The 27,657-nt window shown below is 37.2% G+C and overlaps 1 protein-coding gene across 12 annotated transcripts in view; it reads right to left on the reverse strand.

Annotated features, from left to right (window-relative positions):
- LOC117223829 (protein muscleblind-like) overlaps positions 1-27,657 on the reverse strand; it is a 609,735-nt gene that overhangs the window by 427,943 nt on the left and 154,135 nt on the right. For 3 of the 12 annotated variants that reach the window (XM_076526703.1, XM_076526708.1, XM_076526701.1), the window contains one exon: positions 2,255-2,294. The exons of the other annotated variants lie outside the window; for them this stretch is intronic. In XM_076526703.1, coding sequence (XP_076382818.1) covers positions 2,255-2,294 — 40 coding nt within the window. The remainder of the gene's footprint in view (positions 1-2,254; positions 2,295-27,657) is intronic. 12 annotated transcript variants of the gene reach the window in all.

Consider the following 27,657-nt stretch of genomic DNA (forward strand, 5'->3'; position numbering starts at 1 on the left):
AATTCCATATGTTACACACGAGGTGTCATGCACACTAGAAAATTAAAACAGCCGTCACGGTTAAATTACTTATTATTTCGGGTTCGAAAAATTAGTAAATATTCTTCAGACGTTCTAAAGTAAAGGTGAACAGCGTTTTTCTTAAAAATATCACTGTTACGTAGTAAAAAAAGATCCGGGAAGTTCTCGCTTCGTGATTTGTTCAATACTTCGAACGCGGCTCGAGTCCGTTCCGACCATCTGTCGAAGCCTCGTGCTGCGGACTCTCTCGCGGACTCTCTCTCTCGCACCGTCGCCTCTCATTGGCCATTGTTTTTCGTTAATAACTCGTAAACAAAGCCGCGGATTGCATTTTCGCAAAGGAAAAAGTTACTTCAAATGACCTCAGCTACCCCTCATTTTCGGCTGTTAAAGTAATTGTGGAACACCCTGTATATTATATTATAAGTTTATTTACCAGAGTGTATTTTATCTATTTCTTTCTTTCCTTTTGTCTTAATATTTTGTCCGCTACTTGTGTAGCGTGCCTTAGCTTGATTTATTAATTTATTATATTATATCATATTATTATTATATATTATATTATAAATTTATTCACCAGAGTGTATTTTACCTATTTCTTTCTTTCCTTTTGTCTTAATATTTTATCCGCTACTGTGTAGCGTGCCTTAGGTTGATTTATTATAGTTTATTATATTATATCATATTATTATTATATATTATATTATAAGTTTATTGACCACAGTGTATTTTACCTATTTCTTTCTTTCCTTTTGTCTTAATATTTTGTCCGCCACTGTACCTCGAGAACGGTGAATATAGGAACGCAAGCGTTTGATGTAAGTCAACATTCAATTGAAAAAGCTTCGTAGAAAGTTTTTGTAAATAATTATTCGATGGTTATTCAATAAAATCTTATTTTTCACGGAAAAAATTCAATTTATAATAATATCTTTTTTCTTCTATATAGTATAAAATTTTGGAATATTTCTTCACAAATATTATCCAAATAAAAAAGGTGAATTTACCACGATGAACGAAGCAAGGCTTAAAAATTGAATCGTTTTGGAGAACGGTTGCAATCGGAACAGTGTATTTTACCAATTTCCTTCTTTTTTTCTTCGCTACTGTATATTCCTTTGGGCAAGGATGACTCATCAGTTAGTATGGGGATGGTAAAGATATCTTTCCCCCGGATTCGGGGATACATTTTTTCCATTACTTTCCGCGAAATCTAAATGGAGCTTATAAATTACGGTGGCTCCGAGACAACGTACGAATCGTTCGTATACATATATAAGCTCTTACGCAACCACTTCTTCCCCCTCGTGAAAACAGAAAGTTAGCCCTCTTGCCGGCTGCCGACAATTTACGATCACGTAACGAACCTTATACGCGGATGCAGTACACTGCGAGGATCGTTCGGCCCGAGGCATTTTTTGGATCGTAATCGAATTATCCAGCTATTTAAAGGGCCGCTAATAGACTGGTACGGTGATCTAAGTGACCCAGAAATGCAACCAATTGGCCGTAGGCGAAAATTCACATTAACCGCCCACGCGGCGCCGCGTGAATGACGTCGAATACGGAGAACAAGTCCGCCTGACATTGAATACAAATCGACCACTTGACCAGCCTCGATGATCGTTAAGCACTGTTCTCATGCTAAATACTTTGTTAATGCTGCGGTGCGTTCTGCAACCCTCGCGGCTTACGGCAATAGTCGTGTTCATCGTCAAATAATGTCGCGAGTAGACTGCGGAATTTTAGGCTGCACCAATGCCAAGATACAACAGCTCTATACAGCGGTGTAATTATAGGCTCCTAGTAATTTTTACGTTGTTACCGATATCTGTACGAAAACTTAACAAAACATCATACTTTTATAACTCTAATTTCTGTTATTTACAATATAAAAATATATGCAGTCAGACTTTGTGTCCTATAATTATTCACCCCGCTGTAGTTATTCATGTTATTTCTTGATCATTTTAATCAGTTGGAAATAATGCACTGTTTCGTATTTGACCCGCTCATTTTCGTCGTAAATGTTTAAAATCCGAAGTCTGCTCGCGAGAATACTGTGGGGTTGGTGACATTTTTGCGAAGAACGCCTGCCTTTTTAAATCAATATTTAAATTAATATTTACAAACGAATCCGAAGAGCTCTTTCATTTGAGTCTCGTAATTGAACATAATGTCGTAAACAATTTTAGAGCAAAACAATCGAAACATGTACGGTATTGTCACTTACGGGAACGGAGTTTCGTAACATGCAGCAAACGTTCTCTTACCTGAAACAGACAAGAAGAAATTTTGTTAAATTGGAACGATCAATAGCACAATTACGTTCTAAGGTTAGAAAAACGGAATAGAAACGATTGTGGTATAAAAACGAAATTTTTACTTTTGCGATCGTAATTTCCAAACGTCGACAAATTTGATTGATATTGTGCTCGAACAACGAAACAAATTTTATTCGTAGAATTTATTCGAAATATTATCCGAATCGAGTTTTATTCAAAGAATTCGTTCAAATCATTGTTCGAATAAAACTTTGCGATTATTCGATGAAAATATTCTTCGAATGAATCATTCGAACAAACTCTTCGAATAATGCTCGACTCCGTGTCATTTCATTTTCTATGCAGGCGCAAGTGTTTCTACCACCGAGGAATCGAATGACGTCAATTTTCTAGTCACGGTTATGAGAAAAGTGTTTAAAAATAGATTTATAGTTCTGGAATGTCACGAACAGATGGAAATTGTTGCGCGTTAGGAGATTATACCGCTAGAACGAAATGGATCCGTTCGGATCCAGAGTATAAATATTCATATTCGACTATTTCGAGTTTAACAATTCTCTTTTTGTGCTTTTATTGAGATCAATAGAAGCACTAACGGAGTCGAAAAGGAGTGCCTTAACGAATACGTTGAACAAAATTGTTGAATAAAGTTACAAACGATCTTACACTCGGTTCTATTTCTGACCGAAAGATCCGCCGTTTCAGCGTTAAAGCGCCGATGCCCAGTATCTATCGTTTGAATATTTATGTTACGAGCATGTATTCCGCGTAAGATGCGTTCTACGTATTGCCTTAAGCGGAAATCATCTTTTCAGGGAAACAATTAAATCAAATTGTTCCGGTAACGAGAAAGCTCGTGGAAAAAGGGAGTGCTCGGAAAGAAACATGCCCCAGCAGAGATTTACTTCGAACATTTCGAATTTTGCAATGTCGTCCAGCATTTCGGACACAGTTTCTGAATTATCCGGAACCCCGAACTCCAATCGGGAAACAGTATCGGGCTACGTTACGTAATACGTTCCACTGATTGCGCTTTCGTGTTCGTACACTTAACCCGATGGCGAGAAGTTATTGCAAGAGAAAAAAGCCGGTTCACCGACAACAGGAGTGCTCCTTATCGAGAGGCTCCACGCGGCCGGGGAAAAAAGTCTTCGGATACCTTATCGCTCGGAAATGGTAACGAGCGATCGTGCGAAAAATGATAATCAGCGTCGCGCTTGATATAATTACGAGGCAACCGAACACGCTGACATATTTTCTAATAGGCAAGGTTCACGAGTTTAATGCACATTCCCGGCTTTAATTGGTGATTTGAACGTGTCAGTACGCTGGAATGCCGATGACTCGTCCACTTTTGCGTTCGGAGTCTAGAAAATTAGAAAGTGGCACGATCATTTGCCAGTGCAATAATTTCACAATCGTTTCAATCCCATCGGAGGAATCGTCTAATATCGAGATGCTCGGCTGAAATCGTTGAATTGCTTGTTAACCCTTTGCACTCGAAGCTATTTGAACTGTAAATCTAAAACAATTTCTCGGAATTATAGCAGTTTCATTTTATATAACAAAGTGTAATTTATGCGTATGAAATTAACTCTTGCGACTCGCACAACAGTTAAATCTAAACTTTGTTAATATAAAGATTATCTGAGAACGTGATACAACAAATTTTAATGGTGCCTCGGAGTCACCACTCGAGTGCGAAGGGTTAACGTTGTTACTGGAAAAACGCTGAAACAGTTACAGGAGGAATAATAATAAAAATGATACACATTTAGTATTTCTATGTTATTATAAATTATTATAAATTTCTATTCCATTGGATATTTATTCGCCAAGGCCGAATGAAATTTTGACCAAATCTGATAATTACGATCGCAGTGCCACAACAACACGAACAATAATAAAGTTTCTAGCTGAGAAATCTTTACTGCAAAAACTTGTGTATGATGCTGATGAGAATTGGTTACGGTCTTTTCGATCCGACTGATTTTTTATAAAAAGAAAAGTTCCTCTTATCGACAAAACGATTAATTGGCAAAATAATTTTCTCATTATTTTGTAAGCGTAAAAAATGCTATCAAAATGCGTATTTTTAAAACTGTATCTGGAAAATTACTGATAGTTGATTTTCGCCCGAACGCGCTGCCTTAAAATAGTTTGTCGTTAACGAGTGTACAGAATAATTCAGATATTCTTATTTTTCGCTTTAGACTACAAATTTTCGACTACAAATTTTCGTATAAACTCGTGCTGTTAGAGACAAGTTTTCAAGAACGAACACAAAACAATATCCGTTTTCCTAAAAATATTCATCAAACTCGGCGAAACCAGAATGCTTCATGAAATGTCATCGAAATCTTTATTTTATTATGTATAAAAATATTCTCGTACGCTGAAATGTTGAACGATTTTAGTAGCTGGTATTCAGAATCGGAAACATTTATTTAATATCAGTTATTTCAACTGTCTTCGCCATTGCGGTTCTCGAAATAGACCGAGCACGTTTTAAACTCCGAACGTGCATCATCGAGGAAGACAGAAATTAATTCTTCCTTAGACTGAATCTGACCTACATATTTTGAGAGAGCTTCCCAAAACGAAGATCCGCCGGGCGTTAACGAGATAAAAATAAGCTATTCGGAATACAAAATAGATTTTCCAGCGAGGTCGCGCGTTCACGTTGTTCCGTATATTGCCGTCATGTGTTCGGTCGTGTATTCGCTGCTAACGTAGACAATAAAGTCGCCATATTAGCAGTCGTAACTACTAGTTAGGATTACGATGCATAACGTGACTCGTTACGATGAAATAGATCTCGCTCGCCCTGTTCGTATTTTCGTAAGCAAAGCCCTTTCCGCAGTTGTACGAACAATAGATTTCCCCGCTTTCCGTCGTCTCTAATTAATATAAATGATCATTTGCTCGGTATTTTCGCGAGTAAAGATAACAGCAACGAGTAATTAATAAGTATTGATAAGTAATTAATATGTGATTAATAAATAATAAGGAACAAAATATAATAAAAGACCTGTCAAAATGACGGGTCACTAATTTTTCAATTTTATAATTTCTCAGTTATTAATTCACAGGCCCGAATAACAATCACATTAACTGTATTATTTTTAATTAAAGAGTTTCATATAGATGTCCTACATGACATGAAGTTCGATATAATTTCGATAATGTATGACGCGTCCACTGTCTAGACAACAATGAGCGTATACTTTTTAACGTGCAGCAAACAATAACTTTTTCAGAAGCAATAACGAACAATTTCCTTACAAATGCTTTTCAATATCATTTAATTCATTTCGACCCTAAAACGAAGTATGATTTTGCTTTAATAAAATTATGACCAAATAGATAAATTGTGACTGGCACAAAATGTTTTAAGGTCTCTACGAGGTCAAACCAATAAGATCAGAGTATATCGCATTGTTCGAAACAATAATTTTCGAGATACTTGAGTACTTTCAAATATATAAATTGTATAAGCTTGCTGTATCTATTTTTCAAATGTCTTTGTTGAACCCAAATCGGTAAATCCGACTATAATTTCACAGCGATAAATAATTTCATAAAGTTTTTCACATGTAGGAGAAATAACATTTTCCCAATATTTCAAGTCTCTCCAGGATTAAAACAACCCGCGCACCAATTCCACTTTAAACACTTGTTATTCTACGATACATATGACTAACTCGTGCTTTCCATAAATTCATAGAATCGGTATCGAGTATTGAAACGTTTAAACCGATTAACAAATGAAGTTGGCACGGTTAAGCCGTTGATCGGCACGCGATAGAGTACGAAATGTTGAAAATAAATAAATATGACGTGAAATTCCAAAAAAGAAACTACATAATTACTTCGTTGGGATTTTTATCAGCTACCGTTATTTTGTTAAATGTTCAGTTTAATAAAAAATATCACAATGTTCCAGACATTTTATTGTGTCTCTAGCAATTAAATTTTATTTTCGCTTTTTTCTCTACACTCGTACACCGTCAATAAAACGGGGGTGGGAGGGGGTGTGGAGGCGGAGGATATGACAACGTTTCGGTATACGATACATTATCAAAGCAAGAGGGCACCTTCATGCCATGTGAAATTGCGCAGCACACGGTAAACTTTGCCATAAGCTTCATTGCGTAATCCTAAAACATTTTATTGCGCGTGGGAACGATGTACGTCATGTACCGCATTGGTTTTAACAAGGATAGCGCCAACGCGCAACTGTTTGCGCTCGTGTCTTTCAATAAAACTGTTCTGCGATTTATCCAAGGTATTTGAAACGAAGCGGACGGTAAAAAAAAAAATACGCAATGTACCTGTATGCAGTAAAAGTTATACATCTACTGTTCCGCACTTGCACTACTGCCGGGCGTAAACCCTTCGGTGAACCGCATCGCAAAAAAATTTGTCTAGCGTGATAATGACGACAGATTACTATAGTAAAATTTCCGTTCGTAATAACAGTGCGTTGCACAATGTGTCGCGTCTATGGGCATTCGGAAAAACCGTAACTTCTAAACCAATTAATTTTCGATTTGTAAGTGTTCTAATGCTTTTAACCCCTTAACGCGCAGAAACGTATTAACACGGGCGTGCAAAACCGGCCAAAATGTGCAGACCCGTATATATACGGTCGGCGTCGCAACTTATGTCGCTAAAATGTTCAGATTCGAATATATCCGGGCAGTAAAAATAACTTAATAAAAACCAAGGAAAACATTCAATTTATTGATATTCATCGTGTAATTCTGTATTGTAAGCTGTAAAGTTTGTTTATTTGGGATTATAAAATATGGCCTTTTAGGGTGACGCTTATAAGCATCTCTGACCTGGTAATTGTTTCTATCTATCTATATCCATTATTGCGTATCTAATTAGCGTTGGCACTTTTGTGAGTTTTGTTATGACTAATTTATTTATTACTCTCCAGTTATCTCCGATCTCTTTCTATTTTTTGCTTATTCAGGAATAAAATATGCACTTTTAGGATGGCACTTATGAACATTTAGTGTATTATTCGTGAGCAAGTCGTGAAGTAAAGTAGACGTTATCAAAGTGAATTTCTTCAAAGACAATTGTTTTTTATTTTTTACAAATATTATTAGTGTCAACATATAAAAACGTTTTTGTTTTATGGTGTATTTTTATAGAGAGTAAATTGGATTTTTAGTGTATAAAAGGTATGTTTTCTAATGTTGAAATAAGGAATGTTGGGCTATGTGCTGCACCTTGTTTTGAAATTTACCATACAAAAGAAAATTTTGAATAGTTTTAGTTTATTATATATTTTTCAGCTAATAAATATTATTATTATATTATTACAAATTTAGGTAAAATTAAATATTTTTCAGTTTTCTTTTTCGTCTCCTCCTTCCCCTTCAAAATAGTAACTGGTAATTGAAAAACAGTACGATGGGTACAAAATTCGATCTGCAATGCGATTCAATATTCACTATAATTATTTATCCACTATTTTTATTGAATTTTTAGTAATTTTTGCATTTCTTTTACATATTTATTGAAATTAAGGTCCAAATATGTATTTTCTTAGATAAAAAAAATTGATTTTTTTTGGTCGGTTTTTTTGTTTTAAATTGTGCATTAAGGGGTTAATGAAGAGAATATAAAGATACATCGATTGATAAATAACAAATATATGAGCTTATATCAAAACAATTAAAGTGATTTTAATCATCTATGAAATAAAAATTTATTGACTCGCTACTGTAACTCTTTGCCAATCGAATGCCAATTAACTTTTGTTTGAAACATTATTTTATCAGATCGATGGAAATGCGAGAAAAATCACGAGTATTATAGGGTTATGTATGCTACATTTCTACGTGCAATATTATGTTACGTATTTTAAAAATAAATAAGCTACGTTTCTTTGTTAAGAAAGTAATAGCAAGTCGATTACTGTTCCACTTGTGTGTATATTGTATTTTTGTTATAACTTTTTAATAAAGCTCTGAATGACCTATGTTCACAGAATATCTTTTTTTCTTACTTAGTGCCACAGAATATAGTGAGAAATTTTGAACATTAAAACCTAGCACATCTTTGGAAATTGCTTAATTGTAGAGTAAATTCCCTGTAATTGACGTTCAGATTTTATACAAAAATGGACAATTTTGGAAGAGGAGAATTGTCAATAACTATAAAAACAAGACGCAAGGCTCGAATAATCGTACCTCTTCTTCCCAATTTGTCCATTTGTGTACAATTTGAGAGTCAATTACAGAGAATATACTGTATTTTCATTTTTCTAATATGACAAAAGAAGCTAAAAATGTATTGATTAAAACTAAGCAACGTGAATAAATTCGACTCCACTAAGGTGGCAATTAAAAGAAGTTGCACGTTGATCCAAAAACACCATCGAAGAATTGCAACCCCTCCGTGACTTTTGACACGTCCTGTACAGTTGGAACACGCTGAAATCAAGAGACCGCAGTTTGCGTCGCTCTTCCAGTCTAATCAATCATTTGGAGGGATCTTACAAACAAGGATAATGATCATTCGCAATGGAATACTTTCAGGATAGATCGAAGAAGAGATCGAGCAGATGTCTCGTCACCGAGTGGCTCCGGTAGCAAACAGAGAAAGATATAAAAAGTGGAGGGGAGGGTAGGATTTACGGAGACAAAAAGTAGGGTTGGAGTAGGAGCGAATGGAAGAGGGAGCTTGATATAGCGATAATGGCGCGGTACTGGAGTGCCGTCCCATTACAATTTGCAATTATTGCATTTCCCGGTAAATGGGTTGTGCTTCTGGCGAGCGGCGCCCTATCCTCCTAGAAAGGAAGAGCTACGAACGTGATTGCATTGGGATTCCATTGAACGACATTATAGGGCCGGCTATGATCGGGATGAAAAAAAATTCTGCCGGTGGCTAATGATGTTGAGTTAAGATTCGTAGGATCTGCGAGGATCTCCTCGATAAAACAACTTCGATTAGTCATTCGGTTTTAACAGAAACAAATTAGCAAGTTCTGTTTTCATTAAGTACGAGTCGTTTCGTGCGGAATACAGAGAAAGTATACAGAGGGAAAAGCGATCATATGAATCGCCGTAGACATTTGCGAAATCATTAACAGCACCATCGTTAAACAATTAGCAAGCTTAAAAACAATTATGAAGATCGTTAAAAACATCGCAGAAATTTGGTATTTCTATCGAAGCTATAAACGTGATCGATGTTAAACTCTCTTTTATTTTCTACAAAATTTTTACTTAAATTGCAAAGCAATTTGAACCATTTAATCCAACTTAAGCTATGCTAAGAATCGGCACAAACGCAAAGTTTTGAATTCCAATTAAAAGTAGTTGCTGAACGGTTGAAAACTGAAAAACTGAATTGCTCTTGCAAAGATAATTCGACATGCTATAAATTATTTTATAAGCTACAGTTGTGTGTGTGTGATACGTGTAACGTATTCACGGCTGATAATTGCATTTCGTAGAGCACGTCAAACTTGCAATGTTCAGTAATACGCAAAACGTCTGTTCCTCTTTTTCTTCGTGTTTCTGTCTTCCTTTCTCCCAGACTTTTCTCTCTCTCTCTGTCTCTTTCTCTCTCCATGCCACCCCCTTCTTCCCGTTTCCGGTCTCTCTTTCACCCGAGAACTTATCCGCTCGTACCTTTCGCTACTTCAACTCCCGGTAAATTAGATTAGCGTGAATTAGCGAGCCGTATCCCAAGCCGACGGCCAAATTCCAGCGCGAGTCGCACAGAGCAGAAAAGGGGTGGTTTGGTTACAAGCTACCTATTGCCGGCAAGCCGGCTCTTACTCCGCCTAGCTGCTATTATTTCCGCTGTTATTGAAGTGCTAACATACCGTGTACAAGCTGATATTGGGCAGGAAATTTTAATCGTCGCGTTGTCGGGGAAAGGGAATGACCGCCGCGCCGCTCTCTGTTCCGCACTCGAAAGAAATACCCAGGAATTGCAAAAATATTTCGTCTTTTTGATCATGAACATACCGGCGCGCAGACACAGCTCGCGTCCGCAAACACACGGCACTGCCATGTTATCGCATGCTACAGGTTACACGGCATACAGACCGTGATTTCGGGCTGCATACGTACAAACGCGGAGCAAGTTGCCTAGAGGCTATCCATTTCAGACACGAATGACTGAGGATTAGATCAAAGCCGTGCTTAAGTTAATTAGTTCCCAGCCTCGAAAATCTTATCTAAAAGCTTTTACGTATTTTCGGATAGTTAAGAAATGTCGTACGACTTACTATTATAATAATTTCAGCGCTTCGAGCAGGATTATTCATCTGACCTCTTTCTGGAGGACCTGCTCCCCTTTATTCGTTCTGTCCTTCCGAAATGGTTGTTACGAGAGGCAAGAGACTGCATTCCTGCGTTTTGCAATCATTCTCTCTGTATGTGTACTTGCTTTATTACAGCCTACGTTGTAACATATCATTACCACTTTTGCAGAAGTTTCAGGTTTGAAATTTAATCTCACAGCGAGAAATGTCGTTAAAAGGAAGCTACACCGTAAATTCTCCCTAATTGACGCTCTGCTTGGAAGCGAGAAAGGGACAATTTGGAAAGAGGTGGGTATGATTAATCGAGCCTTGCGGCTCGTTTTTATAGTTGTTGATAATCGGTGACTATAAAAATACATAATAACTATAATAATCGTAATCAGAATAATAATAAACTATAATAACTGTAAATAATCGTATCTCCTCTTCCAAAATTGTCCACTTTTGTTTCCAAGCTGAGCGTCAATTAGGGAGAATTTGTCGCATATGTATAGTAACTGTGAAGAAAATGAATACATTTTTTAATACAATTATTTTACATTGTGCTGAAAAAGAATACTTGAAATTTGATTTCTGTTACATTTTGTATGGCTGCTTGCTCGCATTCCTCACAAATACACTGGAGCAGGCAACTAAAAACTTGAATATTGTTCTCACAGTGAAATTAAAGTATCTTGGCAAGAACTGTTTGAAAAGAAAAGTTTTCTTCAGCTCGTTTCCCTTTTATTCTCAACCCCTTGACGTACCACTATCATCGCAGTTACATATTTCGAAATAAAAGTCTACATTACCCACTACAAAAGTACTAATTTCCAGCCATCAAACGATTAGTTTCGTTTGAAACTTATTTGCATAGAAATGAGATAGGTAGCACTTAACATCGATCAGAGTGTGATCACGGATTAATCACGGTAATCATAATCATTAATCGATTGATCGTTGCTAGAACAAATCAGTAATCACGATTACATTTGGTAATCTGTAATCTTTAATCAGTGATTAACTACCACAATAGCAAATTATTTAGTTGATCAGAATCAAAAAAGCAATCATTACATAATTAATGATCATTATGTTAATCGTGACCAGACTGCAGATTTTACGTATTTATGAGAAAAGTGGAAAATAGGTTCAATAATACAAAACAGTGAAGATACTGAAAGAATTTAACACAGTTGTTGCTCTATTGTTGACTTAACAAAAACGCTAAAATAATATCAATTTTCATTTAATTTCTATATCTTCCAATTGACTTAGCAAATTTATATTTTGCATAAAGATCGGCAGTCTAGCCTTGGCCAACGATTAAATCAGCTTCGATCGAGTGATCATTAATCGTGAACATGATTTTCTGACATCGACATGCAACGATCATCGAAACGGGCAACGTGGCAGACACGTTGCGAAAACGTAATCGAAAGCGTCGCGGCAGTTCATTGACGCGACCACTTCCGGGATTAGTGCTGTTTGTTGAAAAACGGTATAAAACGTGCGACGGGAGAAGAGAGAAGGGTGTAATTACTCCGAGTAGGCTATTTACTTATCTCCGACTTTCGTGGCCGGTGAAGAGGCCCACCTCGCAGAAGAAAGGACCTCTTTCTCGCTGGCAAACCTGCCCGCGACTGGCACACGGAACTACGCGGGTGCTTCTTCGTTGCATTATGTGCAGAACGAGTGGTCAAAGTTGTCGTCGGGGAACTGTGTAGGCGGAAAATAGCGTCGCTCGTAAAGGCGACCGTAGAAGACTTTGCCATTACGGTTGCGTTAATTAAAAGAGCTGAGAAATAATGGAAAGGGTTAACAAGGGAAGCGTGGACCAACAGACTGACGGAACGCGGTGGCCAATGAGATACGAACGAATAAACATTTCGTGGCACCGCGATCGTCGCCCGGCAGAACAGCCTCGGGACAATATAAAAATTATCGAGCGTACTTTCTTTTACGTTATAAGGCTTCGGATTATGACGTTGGCAGTCCAAAGGTCACCAATGCGTTTCATAGATCTTTATAAGCTGAGGAATTTTGCATCAACGCCTTGCGCTATAACGACGAATTAGATCCGAGATGAGGATCCGAGGATACTGTATCATGTGAATCCATCCGTGTGCAACGCATGAAATAAACGAGAAGGGAGAAGCGGTGAGTGTCGGTTCCTTCGGGATTTTAATTTCATCAGTTTCTGGCGAAGCGTTCATTACGAAATTTATGTATTAATAGCTTTTACCTCTATCTCTTGCAGTGCCACTAAATATGAATATTATTCATTTCTTCTGAATCGAAGCAAAATTGGATTCTTCTGAGACCGGTAACTAGGAACGAAAATAAATGTGGACACGCAAGAAAAATAATTAACGTGGCTGTGAAAGATATCGCAGCCGATGGGATTAAGTATGTCTCGCAGAGTTAGAGGCATCCTAAAATTTATGAACCGTTTGAGCACCAGGCGAGGCCGTGATTCTCTTGTTCAATGGATTAAAAGTACCAGTCCATTAGTCCGTAAAGTCAGAACGACTTTACAGAAGCCGTATTAAGCTGAAAATGTTGTCATAAGCTCTGCAGCTTGTTTCGAACATTCATCGATTAGAGAATTATTTTTGTGTTACATTAGAACGACTATGGTTTGATTATTTTGTAAAATTGCAAACAGTATTTTAGGGAGATACTTGACACGGTTCGCGCTTCGATAGCGTGCGAAAAGATTAATAGAAACATTTATAATTATGACTTCCTTATACCTCTGTTCGAAACAAAGAACAATAATACTCGTAATTAATTAATTCTTCTAACCGTTTGAGAACAGCAGTAGCTTACGTTCCGGAAGCAGAATGGTTTTGAGTGAACAAACACAGAATCATTATGGCCCCTAATTAAGTTTCCATTATTAACCAGTCCCATTAAAGGACTACGCATAAAATTTTATATGTACTTTGAATTCTATGCATAAGACTGACTTATCGTCCATTTAATTCCAAGAATGGTACAACTGAAATTTCACTGCTTATGATTGGTAGAGCGGAACCCATAATTGAGAATTCGGCAGATTACTATACTAATGTAGCATTTTTCAATACTTTGACGGCCGCGGCAAATATTTCGAAAGTTTCATAAAATTGAAACATTTTATTCGGTGAAATAAAAATTTCACAGCAAATTGATGTGACAATGTTACTTCTTCGATATTCTTACCTCTTGCGAATCTCAGTAAAATTGAGAAATTATAATGGACTAGCGAAGAAATTAATTTTCGAAAATTAAATTTTAAATAACTCTGTCACACCCGCATGTGGGTGTCACGGCGGTCAAACTATTAATACTGTAACTATAATACACCATTTTAATGGTTCAATTATGATATACCATATTAATAATATAAACAGGCCAAATTTGGTGAATGATATAATTACGATGCATTCTTCAAAGTCGATTTGTATAATAATCGAATTTTCGCAAAGTCACATGTGCATGACTCCAGCCGTCAAAGTGTTGATACATCTTACAAAAACATAATAATAATTTAAGGGTGTAGATAATCGATACAATGATACTGCAATCACGCAGTAGAAGAAAGTATACGTATACGTGTGCTACACCAATGAAATTGGAAAAAGATACTTCAAACTATACCTCGAGTAATTTTGCAGTTGAGAAAAGTTACATCGTGTGATAAAAATGTTCCCAAAACATTGTGTTACCAATCGACGATCTATTTAATTAACTGCTCCTAACGATCGTTCGCGCGTCTACGACGCGACGATCAATCCCGTCAAGGTCCTAATCGGACCTACGCTCTGAAAACCCTGCAAAATCCTTCTCTTCGAAATCACGACTCAGAAATTACGCTGTTGTGGTAAAAAAAAACCAGCGCGGCCATCGAAGTGTCTAAACAATTGCATGAATAAATATGACATCCGCTGCATTCGCTGGGGAAGGATTAAAAGAAGCGGCGAAGGAACCACTGAAAACTTCCGCGGAGCAAAAATCAGGCGAGTAAATTCAAGTGGCTGGGAAAGGGAGCGAAAGAAGGAAGCGCGGAGGAAGGTAGGGAGGAGGAATTCGTTTCGCTGAATCAGTTGATGGAGCGCGCGGAAATGGGAACTAGGAAGCGCGACTCTTCCTAATAACATTTCCAGTGTTTCCAGTGCGTTAAACGACCGCCGTGCTGTGATTTTTATCGCGTGGGTGTTATTTCGTTCGAGCGACGAGCAACGTTTGTTCGCCAGCCAAACGGGAGCACTAATTGCTAAAGCTTCGCACGCTATTTCCTCCCTACTCCGCTAGCGAACGATCTTCCTCGACTCGCGTTAATGAACGACCAGGAATGTTTGTTGCTAACCCTGATCCATGATCGAATACCGTCGCGCCGGGTAGACTGTTATCCCGAGCTAGCAACTGTTATCTCAACTAAGAAATCGGATGTAAGTGTTGCAAGAGTTGCGTGAACCTATTTACCTTTCGAGATTAAATCAGTGCATTCGATCCGGATATCTTGTTTCTATACTGCGCGGGGAGAAACTGTGTACATTCCGTTTAAAAAAAAGCACCCGGAATTTCTCGTACCAAAGTCCCCCGGTGCATTTACCGAACTAACTTTTTAAACGTAAGTAGAAATCACTGTGCTCAGTTGTGACACTGTGTTCGATCGCGATCGACTGGTATCTGCAGTAACTGTTTACAGTGGCAATAACTATTTTGAAACTGCACTGAACGACTCGAATTTTCTTTTTTAGACGATAGAGGGACTAGTTTACTAGACGATGACTGAAATGATTTTTTTCTTTAAATTTTGCTATTAGTTCGAACGACGAAAAATCGAGAGATTTTTATCCCTTTTATCCGAGCCTATAACGCAAATTTAAAAAAATGCCTTTTGTAGATCTTGGTAACTTATATGCATGATGAAAATTTTATCGAAATTGGTTCACGTTGTTACGAGTTACGAGAAATTAAAGATCGCAAAAATCGCAGTTTTATTACGATTTCGACCGAAAATTGTACGAAATCTGCAGTTTTTTAAATCCTTCAACGCCTGTAGCTCTACTCTGGGTTCGATCAAATTTTCAGCACGCATAAGTTACTGAGATCTACAAAAGGCACTTTTTAAATTTTCGTTATAAATTTTTGTAATATTCGTTATATATAAACAAAATTAAAAATGACGGTTTTTAATTTTTTTCTTTTCATTCCAAGTAATAGCAAAATTAAAAAAAGCTTTTTAGCCATCATCTAGTAATAGCCATCGTCTTTAGTTATCTTACCTCTTAATCCCTCTATCATCTAAAAAAAATTCAAGTCATTTACTTCAAATTTGAAAAAGTTATTGCGTTTTAAAAGGTGTAAGGTTTTGTCGCCCACTGTACATCGATCGATCTCATGCGTGTGTTCTTTTACAATGAAAAAAAGCCGTCGAGCAACGAATTTGTCGCAACTGTTCGCATTTAATTGATTTAATTGATCAACGATTATGATTATCATGATTACTTTGGTTACATGATTAATCACAAAATTACAAATTACATTTAATTGATTTAATAATTGATCAACGATTATGATTATCATGATTACTTTGGTTACATGATTAATCACAAAATTACAAATTACATTTAATTGATTTAATTGATCAACGATTATGATTATCATGATTACTTTGGTTACATGATTAATCACAAAATTACAAATTACATTTAATTGATTTAATTGATCAACGATTATGATTATCATGATTACTTTGGTTACGTGATTAATCACAAAATTACAAATTACATTTAATTGATTTAATTGACCAACGATTATGATTATCATGATTAATGATTTGGTTACATGAGAGATTAATCACAAAATTACAAAAGTGATCACAAAATAATCGATTATTGCCCAACTCTGATCAAGCACCGTATTCACCAGATATGGCCCCGTGTAACTTTTTCCTATTTCGTAATCTGAAATTACCACTTCCGAGAAGGTGTTTTGAACCGATTGAAGCCATAAAAGAGAATTCGCAGAAGGAGAGCCGAAGGCTACGCCTCTTTCAGTGTGTGAAAGATGCCTCAGAAACTGTGCGAAGCATGTGTATCGCCTCGGGTGGAATCTCCTTTGATGGAGACAAAATCAATTTTGATGATGAAACACAAATGGATTGCGTTTTATTTAGAAATTCCAGGTACTTTTGATTCATACATAATATAAGTACTCGTTCCGAAATGAACGAATATCTAGTAGACGAATTAATAAATACTTCAATACGAATATTCGATGGAATAATTCAATATTTAGAAGCAACACGTTGTATTAAAAGCAAAACACATAACCAGTTATCTGCTGCTGCATTCCTCAGAAAGTTGTGTTGGTATCCGGTCATGAGAATAGATGGTAAGATACTTCTTAAAGTCGAGTCTTTCTTCCTCAATAACAACGCGATAGGTTTTAATGGATAAGCTTTTAGCACATGTGAACGTGCAATTGTTTTACTTTCCTTATATCGCACGAGTGCTAAATATTTTGCTATTCCGATCATGTTTATTTAAATACAATAGAGCCTCCTGTATCTGGATCCTCGTTATCCGAGCAGCTTAATACCCGCACGTTCTGTTATCGGAACAGCGTTTCGCAGCGATGTTTGCATTGAATTTATGCATAGTTTCGAGTGTTCGGTCGAACGAATCTTAATCATAACTTATAATTAGACTGTGGTGTTTATGCTTTCGCGACAAAATCAAGCGTGTGCAATTTAAAATAACGATAAATCGAATTTGAGGATGCCGACGGATTATTTTCGCACAATTAAAATTATCGAAGAAAGGAGAGACTTTCCGTTCGGTGTCTATTTCTTGCAATTGATGCAGAAAGTTCCCATGAAGATTTACAGTTTTCTTGTGATGGCGACGAAACGAAACGAAAACGTTCGAAATATTGGAACAAAGCATGAAATAATCGACGCTGAACCTATCACGGTTTCTGGTTTCATAATTATACAAGTTACAAAGACGCTTTCGTGAAAAGTAAATTACATTATCGAAGCAAGTGCTGTAACGAAAACTGCTGTAAAATGTAAAATTCGATTTTCTCGCTTTTATGTGACAATGCAGCCCAGTCATTTCTACTAACTCGGTACGCTTAATATTAAAGTGCTCGAGAAAATAGGCAAAGAGCAACAAGAGTATCGAGAATACGTGCTGTATACGATTTTAGAATCACAGACATTGAACCACAAAAATCTGATATTGATAGTTACGCGTAGATTTCAAAAACAAATAGAAGCGTAGAGAATATCGTATTAAAACCTATCGCGTTGTTACTGAGGAAGAAGATTTGACTTTAAGAAGTATCTTACTATCTATTCTCATGACCGGATACCAACACAACTTTCTGAGGAATGCAGCAGCAGATAACTGGTTGTGTGTTTTGCTTTTAATACAACGTGTTGCTTCTAAATATTGAATTATTCCATCGAATATTCGTATTGAAGTATTTATTAATTCGTCTACTAGATATTCGTTCATTTCGGAACGAGTGCTTATATTATGTATGAATCGAAAGTACCTGGAATTTCTAAATAAAACACAATCCATTTGTTTCATCGTCAAAATTGATTTTGTCTCCATCGAAGAAACAAAGAAACGCGGACAATTTCTATTCCGCATAAACATCTGCAGTCTATTTATAACGTTGCATTGTTACGCAACATCATTAAACACAGAATTGCCGGGAATATCGTCGTGCTTGAACGGCAGAATTAAAGATCACTTGGCATTTCGAAGATAATCTCATCGTGCCAGCGCTTTCATCCGTGGTGAAACGATAAGAATGACGCGTGCGCGAAGACCGCCAATTAAATTTGTCTTCGAACGCAGGCGATTATTTCCCTGAAAAATGCCCTGTTCACGGCTGACAAGAATCGCCGTTAATTACACGAACGAAACTATAATACCACCTGTCCAAACGGCGGTGCTCTCCGGCGAGGTCTAATGAAAGTCGGCGCGTTTATGAAATCACGGCTAAAGGACACGTCTGAGGAACGGACGGAGAACAAATGGCGTAAGTGCGAGAGCACGGTCTCTCGACACGGGGATTCACCCTCGATTTTCTTCTCCGCGCCCCGTGGCCCGTTCTTTTGCTCGAGAAAGTGGCGAAAAGTAAAAAGAAAAAAAGAAAAAAAAAAGAGCAAGAGTACAAAAGACGAGAAACGAGAGCAAGCACGGTGGGAGGGATTCGCGAGGGTGGCCGAGGGACGGCGAGAGGGACGCGGAGACCGCTCTTGGGTTATCTAGCAAGTCACTTCATGGTATGTATCCACCGACTACGAGGTATATCCCTTTACAGGTTGGGTGTTGCCGGAGGAGGCGATGCGAGAGGTGTCATTTGTACACAAAAGAGGGAGGCGAAGCTGCGTTACGTGGCACGTGCATTTAGGGGGGGCTGGGGGTGGGGAGAAACGGGGAGGGAAAAAGGGAGAAAGCCAGACGGGGACGGAGAAAAGAGCGGAACGTATATTTACGGTCCCGAACGAACGTGCACGCGTACCGCGCGCCGGTGTATCGAGGCGCACGCTATTCAAAGGCGACGTGGAAAATCTAATGAAAATTTTGAATAATAAATACCCGGAGCCTGCTCGGTCCCCGCAGCGAATTATTTCGAAAATGTTTGATCGCATTATCTCTCGTGGTCTTTGAGAAGAGGGAAACCCGTGTTTGTCTCTAGGCTGAGGATGTTTATGCAAATCCGCGAAATTTAGACGCTAATTTATAGAAAAGAAAATTAAGCAGAATTGTATTCCCCGTGCCGGAGCGCGTATCCTGTACGTTTTAATATTCATAACACTGTGGAACGAACCTTATTAAAATCTGTATTTCACTGCGTCTTTTATATTAGGACGGAAATACGTCATTGATGATGGATGAAATTATGCTTCGAATACGTGAAATTTCCTTTTCAGAAGAATCCGTAGCTCGCGTATGTGCCGCATCTGTGTGAGATTATTTTATTTCGTCTTTGGAGATGCGTACGTAGAATTGTGTGTGTGTGCGCGCGCGCATTGTACTTCGTTTGTTTAGAGAAGAAATTAATGTTGCATTATATGTGCCCATAATTATGAAAGTGGTCCAAGTCAAAATTAAAAAAAAAATGAATTTATCACTTATTTCACACGACATGATTTTAAACTAAATTTATTCAATGTAATTTTTACGATATCGTCAAAAATGAACCTTTAGATAGTAGTTGTAATTACAACGTTATACGGAATTCGTTTAGTGTTAATTATGAAAGTGGTCTAAGTCAACATTACTATGAATTGATCGAAAATTGTAGAAAAAGAAATACATTTTCGATCAAACGAATGTCGCAGCCGGATTTTATTTCAACGAAATCGCTTGAAAAATCAATAACAAGGAGAGTAAAAAATACCGCGGGCGAATCTGTCTCTTGGCTAAAAATTCAATGGATGAGATTCTTGAAAAATGAACCTTATAAAATGTTTTATAAGACTTCTTTAGATGATTCTGAATTCCAAGTTTTCGATCTTTCACCTAAAAGAGGAAGACCAAAAATATACGAAAATATTCAATTACTTCCATTATACAACACACCACTAGACCAGTAACGGAAGAAAAACATAAAGATCTTATGTGTTTACTACCATACATCCCTCCAGTTTTTCAGGAACATTTTAAAAATCTTAAAAACTCGAAATTATGATAAAAATGGATTACTTTTTAAAAATGATTAATAAATGTTTATGAATTATTTCGTTAAAGTTGTTGTTTCAAATGGACCGTTTATTTTGAAAGTGGTATAAGTTCTTTTTTTTAAAGAAATTCAAAATGCCGAATCTGAGCTTGTATTGTTTAAATACCCCACGCAACGCCACTTACAATTTCTTTCGATGACATTGGACTTACACCACTTTCAAAATAAACGGCTCAAATAAAAATCACAATTTTGTATTACTTTAAGTCAATTATAGGACATTCAGTTAATTTTGAAAATGGTCTAAGTCAATTCAAGCTTTAAAAACAACATTTTCCTATGAAATTCACACAAAATTTCATATCTATAATAAATTTCCATTAATCAAGACTAATAAAATTATAAATTAAAATGTCGCATAATGTAAAAATATTTTTTAATTTATTCAAATGCGATTCATTAAATATCTCGAAACAAGAAATATATGACTTAGACCACTTTCATAATTATGGGCACATATATTTGATCAATTTCCTAGAAAGACAACAACGAAGTAAAATCGGCTTGTATTTGTTCGAACTATTACAAATTCTTTAGTTAGCCAAAAATGCATGAAATATTAGAAGTGGTTCGTTATATTTAACGGATCAGTCGACGAAATTATTGGATTTAACACTCTGTCTATCGAGCTATAAAAATAACTGACCTATACTGTTTCATCAAAATGGCAAGACTGAATTCATTGAGATCTCTCGCGCCATTTTTATTATAGCATTTGCTTGAATTGTTAATTTTGTCAATCATGTTCTAAGAAAGAGTCTTCGTAATGTCAGTAAGTTTCATGTTTAAGTTCTAAATAAAAAGAGGCACGGTAGATTCGGTGTACAAAAATGAAGGTAAATAAATGCGAATAAATAATTTTTATTAAAAAAATATTGAATAGATAACGATAATCATAAACGACTCATATTCTTGCAACCAGTAAACCAGAACTTTGTTAAACTGTTTCGCAACGAGAAAGCAATTGATCTGTAAGTTTTAAAAACGACCGACGCACGCACGGAAGAATATCGGCGAGATCTTAAAGGTGATTCGGCGCGTTTGTTGCGAAGCACGCCGAGGTCAGCCGCCACGATTATGCGATTAAATTTTTTCCCCAATTCACTCTCGTTTCACTCAGTCTCTGCATCGATTGAGTCTCGAGATTATTGCCGGACGAGCGAAACTAAACCTAGTTAACCGACATTAATTGCGGAGAATCGGAGAAGATTGATTCCGCCTAACATATAATTGACTCATTAATTTCCAGCTCTTGCGTCACGCGTAGGCGCGATGCTTGCAATGTTTCATTAGCTCCTAATGAGATCATCGGCGCGAGGTAATAGACGAGAAGAACGACTCGATGCCTGCAATTGTGTAAGAGTTCTTTTCGTTACTTTTGCTCGTTCGACAGACGGAACTCGTATTCAGCGGTCTCGCATTTTACAACTATAGAACGAATCAGGTAAATTGTTCAAGCTGTCTTCTTATGAAACCATGACCATTTGTAGTCTTCAATATATTAGATTTCCTATTTCGAAAGCAGAATTAGAATCGCAATGTTTTGTTAGAATTCAATATCTTAATTTAATTATCGATCATGGAGCAATAATTTCGTATTTATAAGTCTGCAAAGGGTTGACGAAACGATTGTGTGCATAATAAATTACTACTTTATACTAATTATTGTGTGCATACTAAATTACTACTACTTCTACATAAAAGTACTGGAAACATTTATTCCATCACTCGAATACTAAACGTATTATCATGTATACACTTACAGACAAAAATTAAGAAACTTTAATTTTCAAGACGTATCGTTAACATTTGAGTAAAATTTGATATTTTAACGTATACACGTCTTATTAACTTAAAACTGCGTATTACAGTGAAGAATTTAACGCGTTGTTTATACGATTTAATTAGCGCATACGACAAATAAACAGAAGTGTTACATTTTTCATGGTAAACGTAAGTCGATAAACATTTCGAAAAAAGGAACATTATTCGAGATTATAATAAAATTAATATTTTCGTTGATACAAAATACAAATCTTTATACCATGTCGAAGTTCACTACAACCAAGAATATGCAATTTAACTTTTTTTTCACTTTTGTCCGTATAAATGAGACAAATAAGTAATTATTACAAAAATGTGTAATTCACTGTCTCCATCAACATAAATGATGTGTGATTCACTTTTCTTACGATATGTAAAAATTGTGTTCACTATGCGAATTAAAAAGTTACATGCTAAATGTTTCTAATACTGAAAAACTACCACTTTTAAAATTTGTATAATATAATCATGACCATAATATTGTCATACAACATGACAATAATTCAAAACCATCTTTGCACTAGATTCCCAAGCAGAAAAACTAAGAAATTATTAGTTAACTATTATTTATTAATAAACGTATCATTTTCTTCAACCTAATATAAAATACATATTTTCCATAAAAATGTACTCGTGCATTCCTAATATCTCCAAAATTAAACTTTTCCCTGATATTTACAAAACAATACACGCGTTAGTAAAGAAAAACACACTTTGTCCCTTGCAATCTGAAAAGTGTGACTTACGCCACTGTGATTCCAACCCACTGAAATGTTGCTCCCGACTGATCGGAATATATTTGAAATTCTTCGGGAAAGAGTTGGCTCTCCGGTGCAGGTACAGGAAGCATCGCCTCCTTCCAAGAACGTTCATTCGAGCAGCGTCGTTCGCGTAACCAAATAATTGATGCGGCAAATAACAACTCGGAAATTTAACGATGAACAGGGATGACAGTAAATTCGTCGCGAGCATCGTTTCGAGTTCGTTGTAACAGCGGTCGCGAGTATGCATACGAAAAGGGGGAGGTATTTTCTGGCACGTTGTTACCCCGGATTATGGTACGCGTCTTCAACCCCGAGAGGTTATACGGCCGGAAGTTGAATGGTCTCTACAAAAGTTTCACCGTCGTGGAGCTCTGTCCTCGTTAATTCCAAAGTTTCGTGAATCTCTACCCTCTCCGCAGCATTCCCTCGTTTTCCTTTTTTTTTTTTGTTACAAAGAGTAGCGCGGGGGTGCGGCGGCGTGGAGAGGAGAAGAAACGGCAAACGCACCCTCGCAGTTGGCTCGTTCATGGACTTCCATTGGCGCGAGAACGCGACTGAGAAAGAAACCGTCATCGTCGGTAATAAGATGATCGTCGGAAACCCGATCCTCGTTTGAATAATTACGTTTCAGCTTTATTAGGGGCCTCGTAATTACGCCCGTTCGATAGACGTTTTTTAGTTGCGCGAGAATGCGCTCGCGTTAACGAGCCGAAAACATTGTACATCATTTGTAATCTCGGTGCTCCGATCGTCTTGCCGCGACTGCTTCTCAGATCTTCTTTCCGATCGGGACAATAACGCGTGTACGCCGGTGTCACGTGTAGCCTTCTTCGTCGTCGTCCAGCGGGATACAAGAGCAACGCCAAGAAGCGACATTTATAACCTTGTCGTCGCATCATGTGACTCTTCATTTATTCTACAGCAGAGTTACGGTGCAAGAACTTGACCAGCGAATACTATACCTAATGGTAACGTGAAACTACTGCTTTCCGAAAGCTACAGTCGAACGTCGTTCACATAGAATTGCCACATTTTTTTGAAATAATGGTATCATTCTTTTGCATCCGAAACGACGTGTCGTAAATTAAATACGTAAACAAAATTTTAGAATCATTTTATTATTATTATTGTTATTATTGTTATTATTGACTGTTTATTTTAGCGTGGTCGCATTAGCGACCACACGTCTTACAATTAACTGTAGCATAATTAACATGTGACTTATATTTTAGAATATAATTAATCATATAGATTATATACCAATGCATTTTATTATTTAAATCCATTAATCTGTAATCTATATGATTAATTATACTCTAAAATATAAGTTACATGTTAATTAAAAACTAAGTTTGATAACTAAACAAAGTACTCCTGAATGCATTTTATTCTTTAAATCCATTGATCTATAATGTATATGATTAATTATGTTCTAAAATATAAGTCACATGTTCATTATGGTATAGTGAATTGTAAGACGTGTGATCGCTAATAATCCTGTACTTAGTGCGATCACGCCAAAATTAATAGGCTTATAATAATAACAATAAGAAGAAGAAGAAGAAGAAGAAAATTATTCTAACATTTTGTTTACGTATTTACGATCCTGAATGTATTTTATTCTTCAAATCCATTGATGATTCTTTAAATCCATCTCCCGATGAAGAGAAGTCATGGATAAATCTTGAGTGCCTTGTTCTAATAAAAAAATTGCGGCTTGTTCTTTCCTGTTATCGATTAATTTAGGTATTTTATTTCGGAAGCTCAAGTATGAATAAGTCGATTGTTTGCTTGACAATTTCATGCAAGTGCATTGAAACATGCACAGCGCAGTAAACGACAAAAAGTAAGCTGCTTTAGCAATAAGTCACTTGAACTATCACGTTTCAACAGCGAACGAAAATTCAGGTTTTCATACCGAACACATTTTTGCAGCAACTTTTTCTGCCATTTTAACGTGCTCGATTCATTAATCGCACGTTCATTTCTATCTTCGCGCAAAGGAATAAATAGGAACCCCGTGCTGCCAGTAATTCCCAAATGCATCGCTGCTCGTGCGATTGAACTTTAACAATTGGAACTGGTTACAAACACTTTCCTCGGCGATGACCTAATTTCAATACTGCTGCGGATAGACAGTGGAATCGATTCCAAAGAGATATAGTCGGACGATGTATAGATCTCGTTCAACCACTGCAGTTTTTACTATTGCTACTTAGAAAAGAGTCGTAACTAGGCTTGGTTCCCGGAATCACGCGACATTCTATAGGGTGACCCGGAACGAACGAGCCGAGAAAAGAACGAAGAAAATGAAAGTTCATTTGAAACGCGAACACGCGAGAACACGCGCACGCGTATGCATACACGTTCTCATGCGCATTAAGTTCATCGAATTATTATCTTTAGCAACGTTTTCCGATCAAAGCATGCGTCCAATTTCGAAAAACGATCTACAGAGGACTCTCGCATAAACCGAGTTCCTGCAACACGAATTCCTACGACGCGCCGAAAATTTTCCGATCACCATTTCCAAATAATACAATCTCTCCTACAATTCGCTGTGTAACAAAATTCAAATATCTAAACGCAAACAAATAATCGCACTAAATCGAAATCATTGGAATTTGACTTTAACCCGAGAAAGATAACCTACGTCGCAGAGGCGCCTGCGAAGACTGTTGATTTTTGTTAATTTTTCATAGAGGTCTAGTGATTTAACACGTTCCCTGCCAGACCGTTTTTTGAAGACTTTCCGTTCAAGCCGCGTGGGGCGTATGCGCCCCACGCTTTACATTTGTATTATTTTGTTTCTGGCGTATGCTTTACAATAATTAAAATAGTGCAAAAATCATAATTATCAAGGAAAGGTTGTATAGTTTAACATGCATAACACAGCAAACCAATAAATTTATTTTTCTAGGAATTACTTTAACAAATACCTGGCTGATCATTATTATGCCAAGCGAGTTGCATCCTCACATATAATTTTTTTTATCATGCCTATATTAGTTTAAAATATAACATTTTAGTTAAATTCAAGTTTGTATGCGATTACAAAGGGATGTTACGATGAACTTTGTTAAAACATGGCAAACATAAGTGTGGTTTATCCACACAACTATCGCAGAATGTTACAACTTTTACAGTACTATAGAACTATAAATCAATCCCAGCTTCAGTGAAGCAGTAAGTATTGTGCCAACGACACGCGAATAAATGACTGATCGGAATAAGATAAATGCAGTTAAAACAAGTTACAGTAAAGAAAAATTGCCCATCACGCCGCGTGGGGCGTATACGCCCCACGATTAAATGAGGGCATCAGCAATAGTATTAAGATGTCCATAATTGACTGCATAATGAATTTTTAAAAAATTCTTCATTTTACAATGATAATACCAAATGGCTTGAACGGAAAGTTCAGCGTGGGGCGTATACGCCCCACGCGGCAGGGAACGTGTTAAGTTTAAAATTACTTAAAATATAAAAAAATATAATATAAATGCATTTTATTTTTACAATAATGCCAAACCTTTAAAATGACTAGATTAACTTAAATAAATATCCATTGTTAGTATAAAATTGACGCCTTAGAAAAGCATGCGCCTCTGAAGCGTATGGTTATCTTTTACGTACGTTGTCATATGGTTATCTTTCTAGGGTTAAACGATTTGGACTGCGATTAACGATCGACACTACGAAAGTGTTTATTCCGGTTCCGTTGAACTAAATGTAACGAAGTAACGAATTCGTTGAAATATTGTTTCCCGTTGAATTTGTTCGGAGCAAAATGTTTCTCCCGCGCGCAATGGCAACGCTATTTGCGTCACAAGCGAACAATTTTGCGTGCGATACGCCACATTCAACGTTCAACGGCAATGAAAATGTTCTATCCACAAGAACCCAATGAATCGAGATCAAAGTAGAAACTGACCGAAACCTCGTTTCAACTTTACGATTTCTTGACGCGATTTTCGCTGCGCCAAGTTCCATTCTAAAAACAAGAACCGTCAAAACAACAGAACGTAACAGAGGCTGCACCATTGTCCATCGATACTTTGCATTCGCGGAAGTATGATCGGGCACACCAATAAACCGTTGCGAACAGTTCGTATTGATGAAACAACAATCGGACGGACCAACCCTTTCTCCTATTCATTCGTAACACGCGTTCGCATAAAAATCCCTGCTCAGCTATGCGCTCCGAGAAACAAATACAGCAAGAACACGTAAAAAAAAAGGAAGTATCGATTGCCCTTCAATTTTTAATCTTACCCTCGGTGCAGGTGAAAATACGGATCACGGGCGTATAACGAAGCACTTCATCCCCGTTGGACGACTGGGCACGTGGCGGGCAAAAAAAATTTTTAACCCAACAACACTCGCGAAACTAGTTGTTAGTCACGCGGCTGGGGGTTGCGAGGGGTGGGTGATGGATAGATAGAGAGATGAAGAGGGGGGGGGGAGAGAGAGGGAGAGAGAAAGAGATGAAGGGAGAGAGAGAGAGAGATGGCACAGTGAAATAATGTGGCGCGAACGTGGATCGGAGAGGGGCCAATGGGGAGAAATCCAAGGGGAAGGGGTCGCGGGACGCGGGATGCGGGGCCGCGTTGGCTCGCAATTTGCGTAATTGAGCCCTGAATTATTTACACTGTCGGGTGCGTCATACTTCTGTTCGGTAATAACTGACAGGGCCGCGTAAATGCGAAATCGGTTGACA

This window comes from Megalopta genalis, chromosome 15 (genome assembly GCF_051020955.1).
Source record: "Megalopta genalis isolate 19385.01 chromosome 15, iyMegGena1_principal, whole genome shotgun sequence".
Classification (NCBI taxonomy): domain Eukaryota; kingdom Metazoa; phylum Arthropoda; class Insecta; order Hymenoptera; family Halictidae; genus Megalopta; species Megalopta genalis.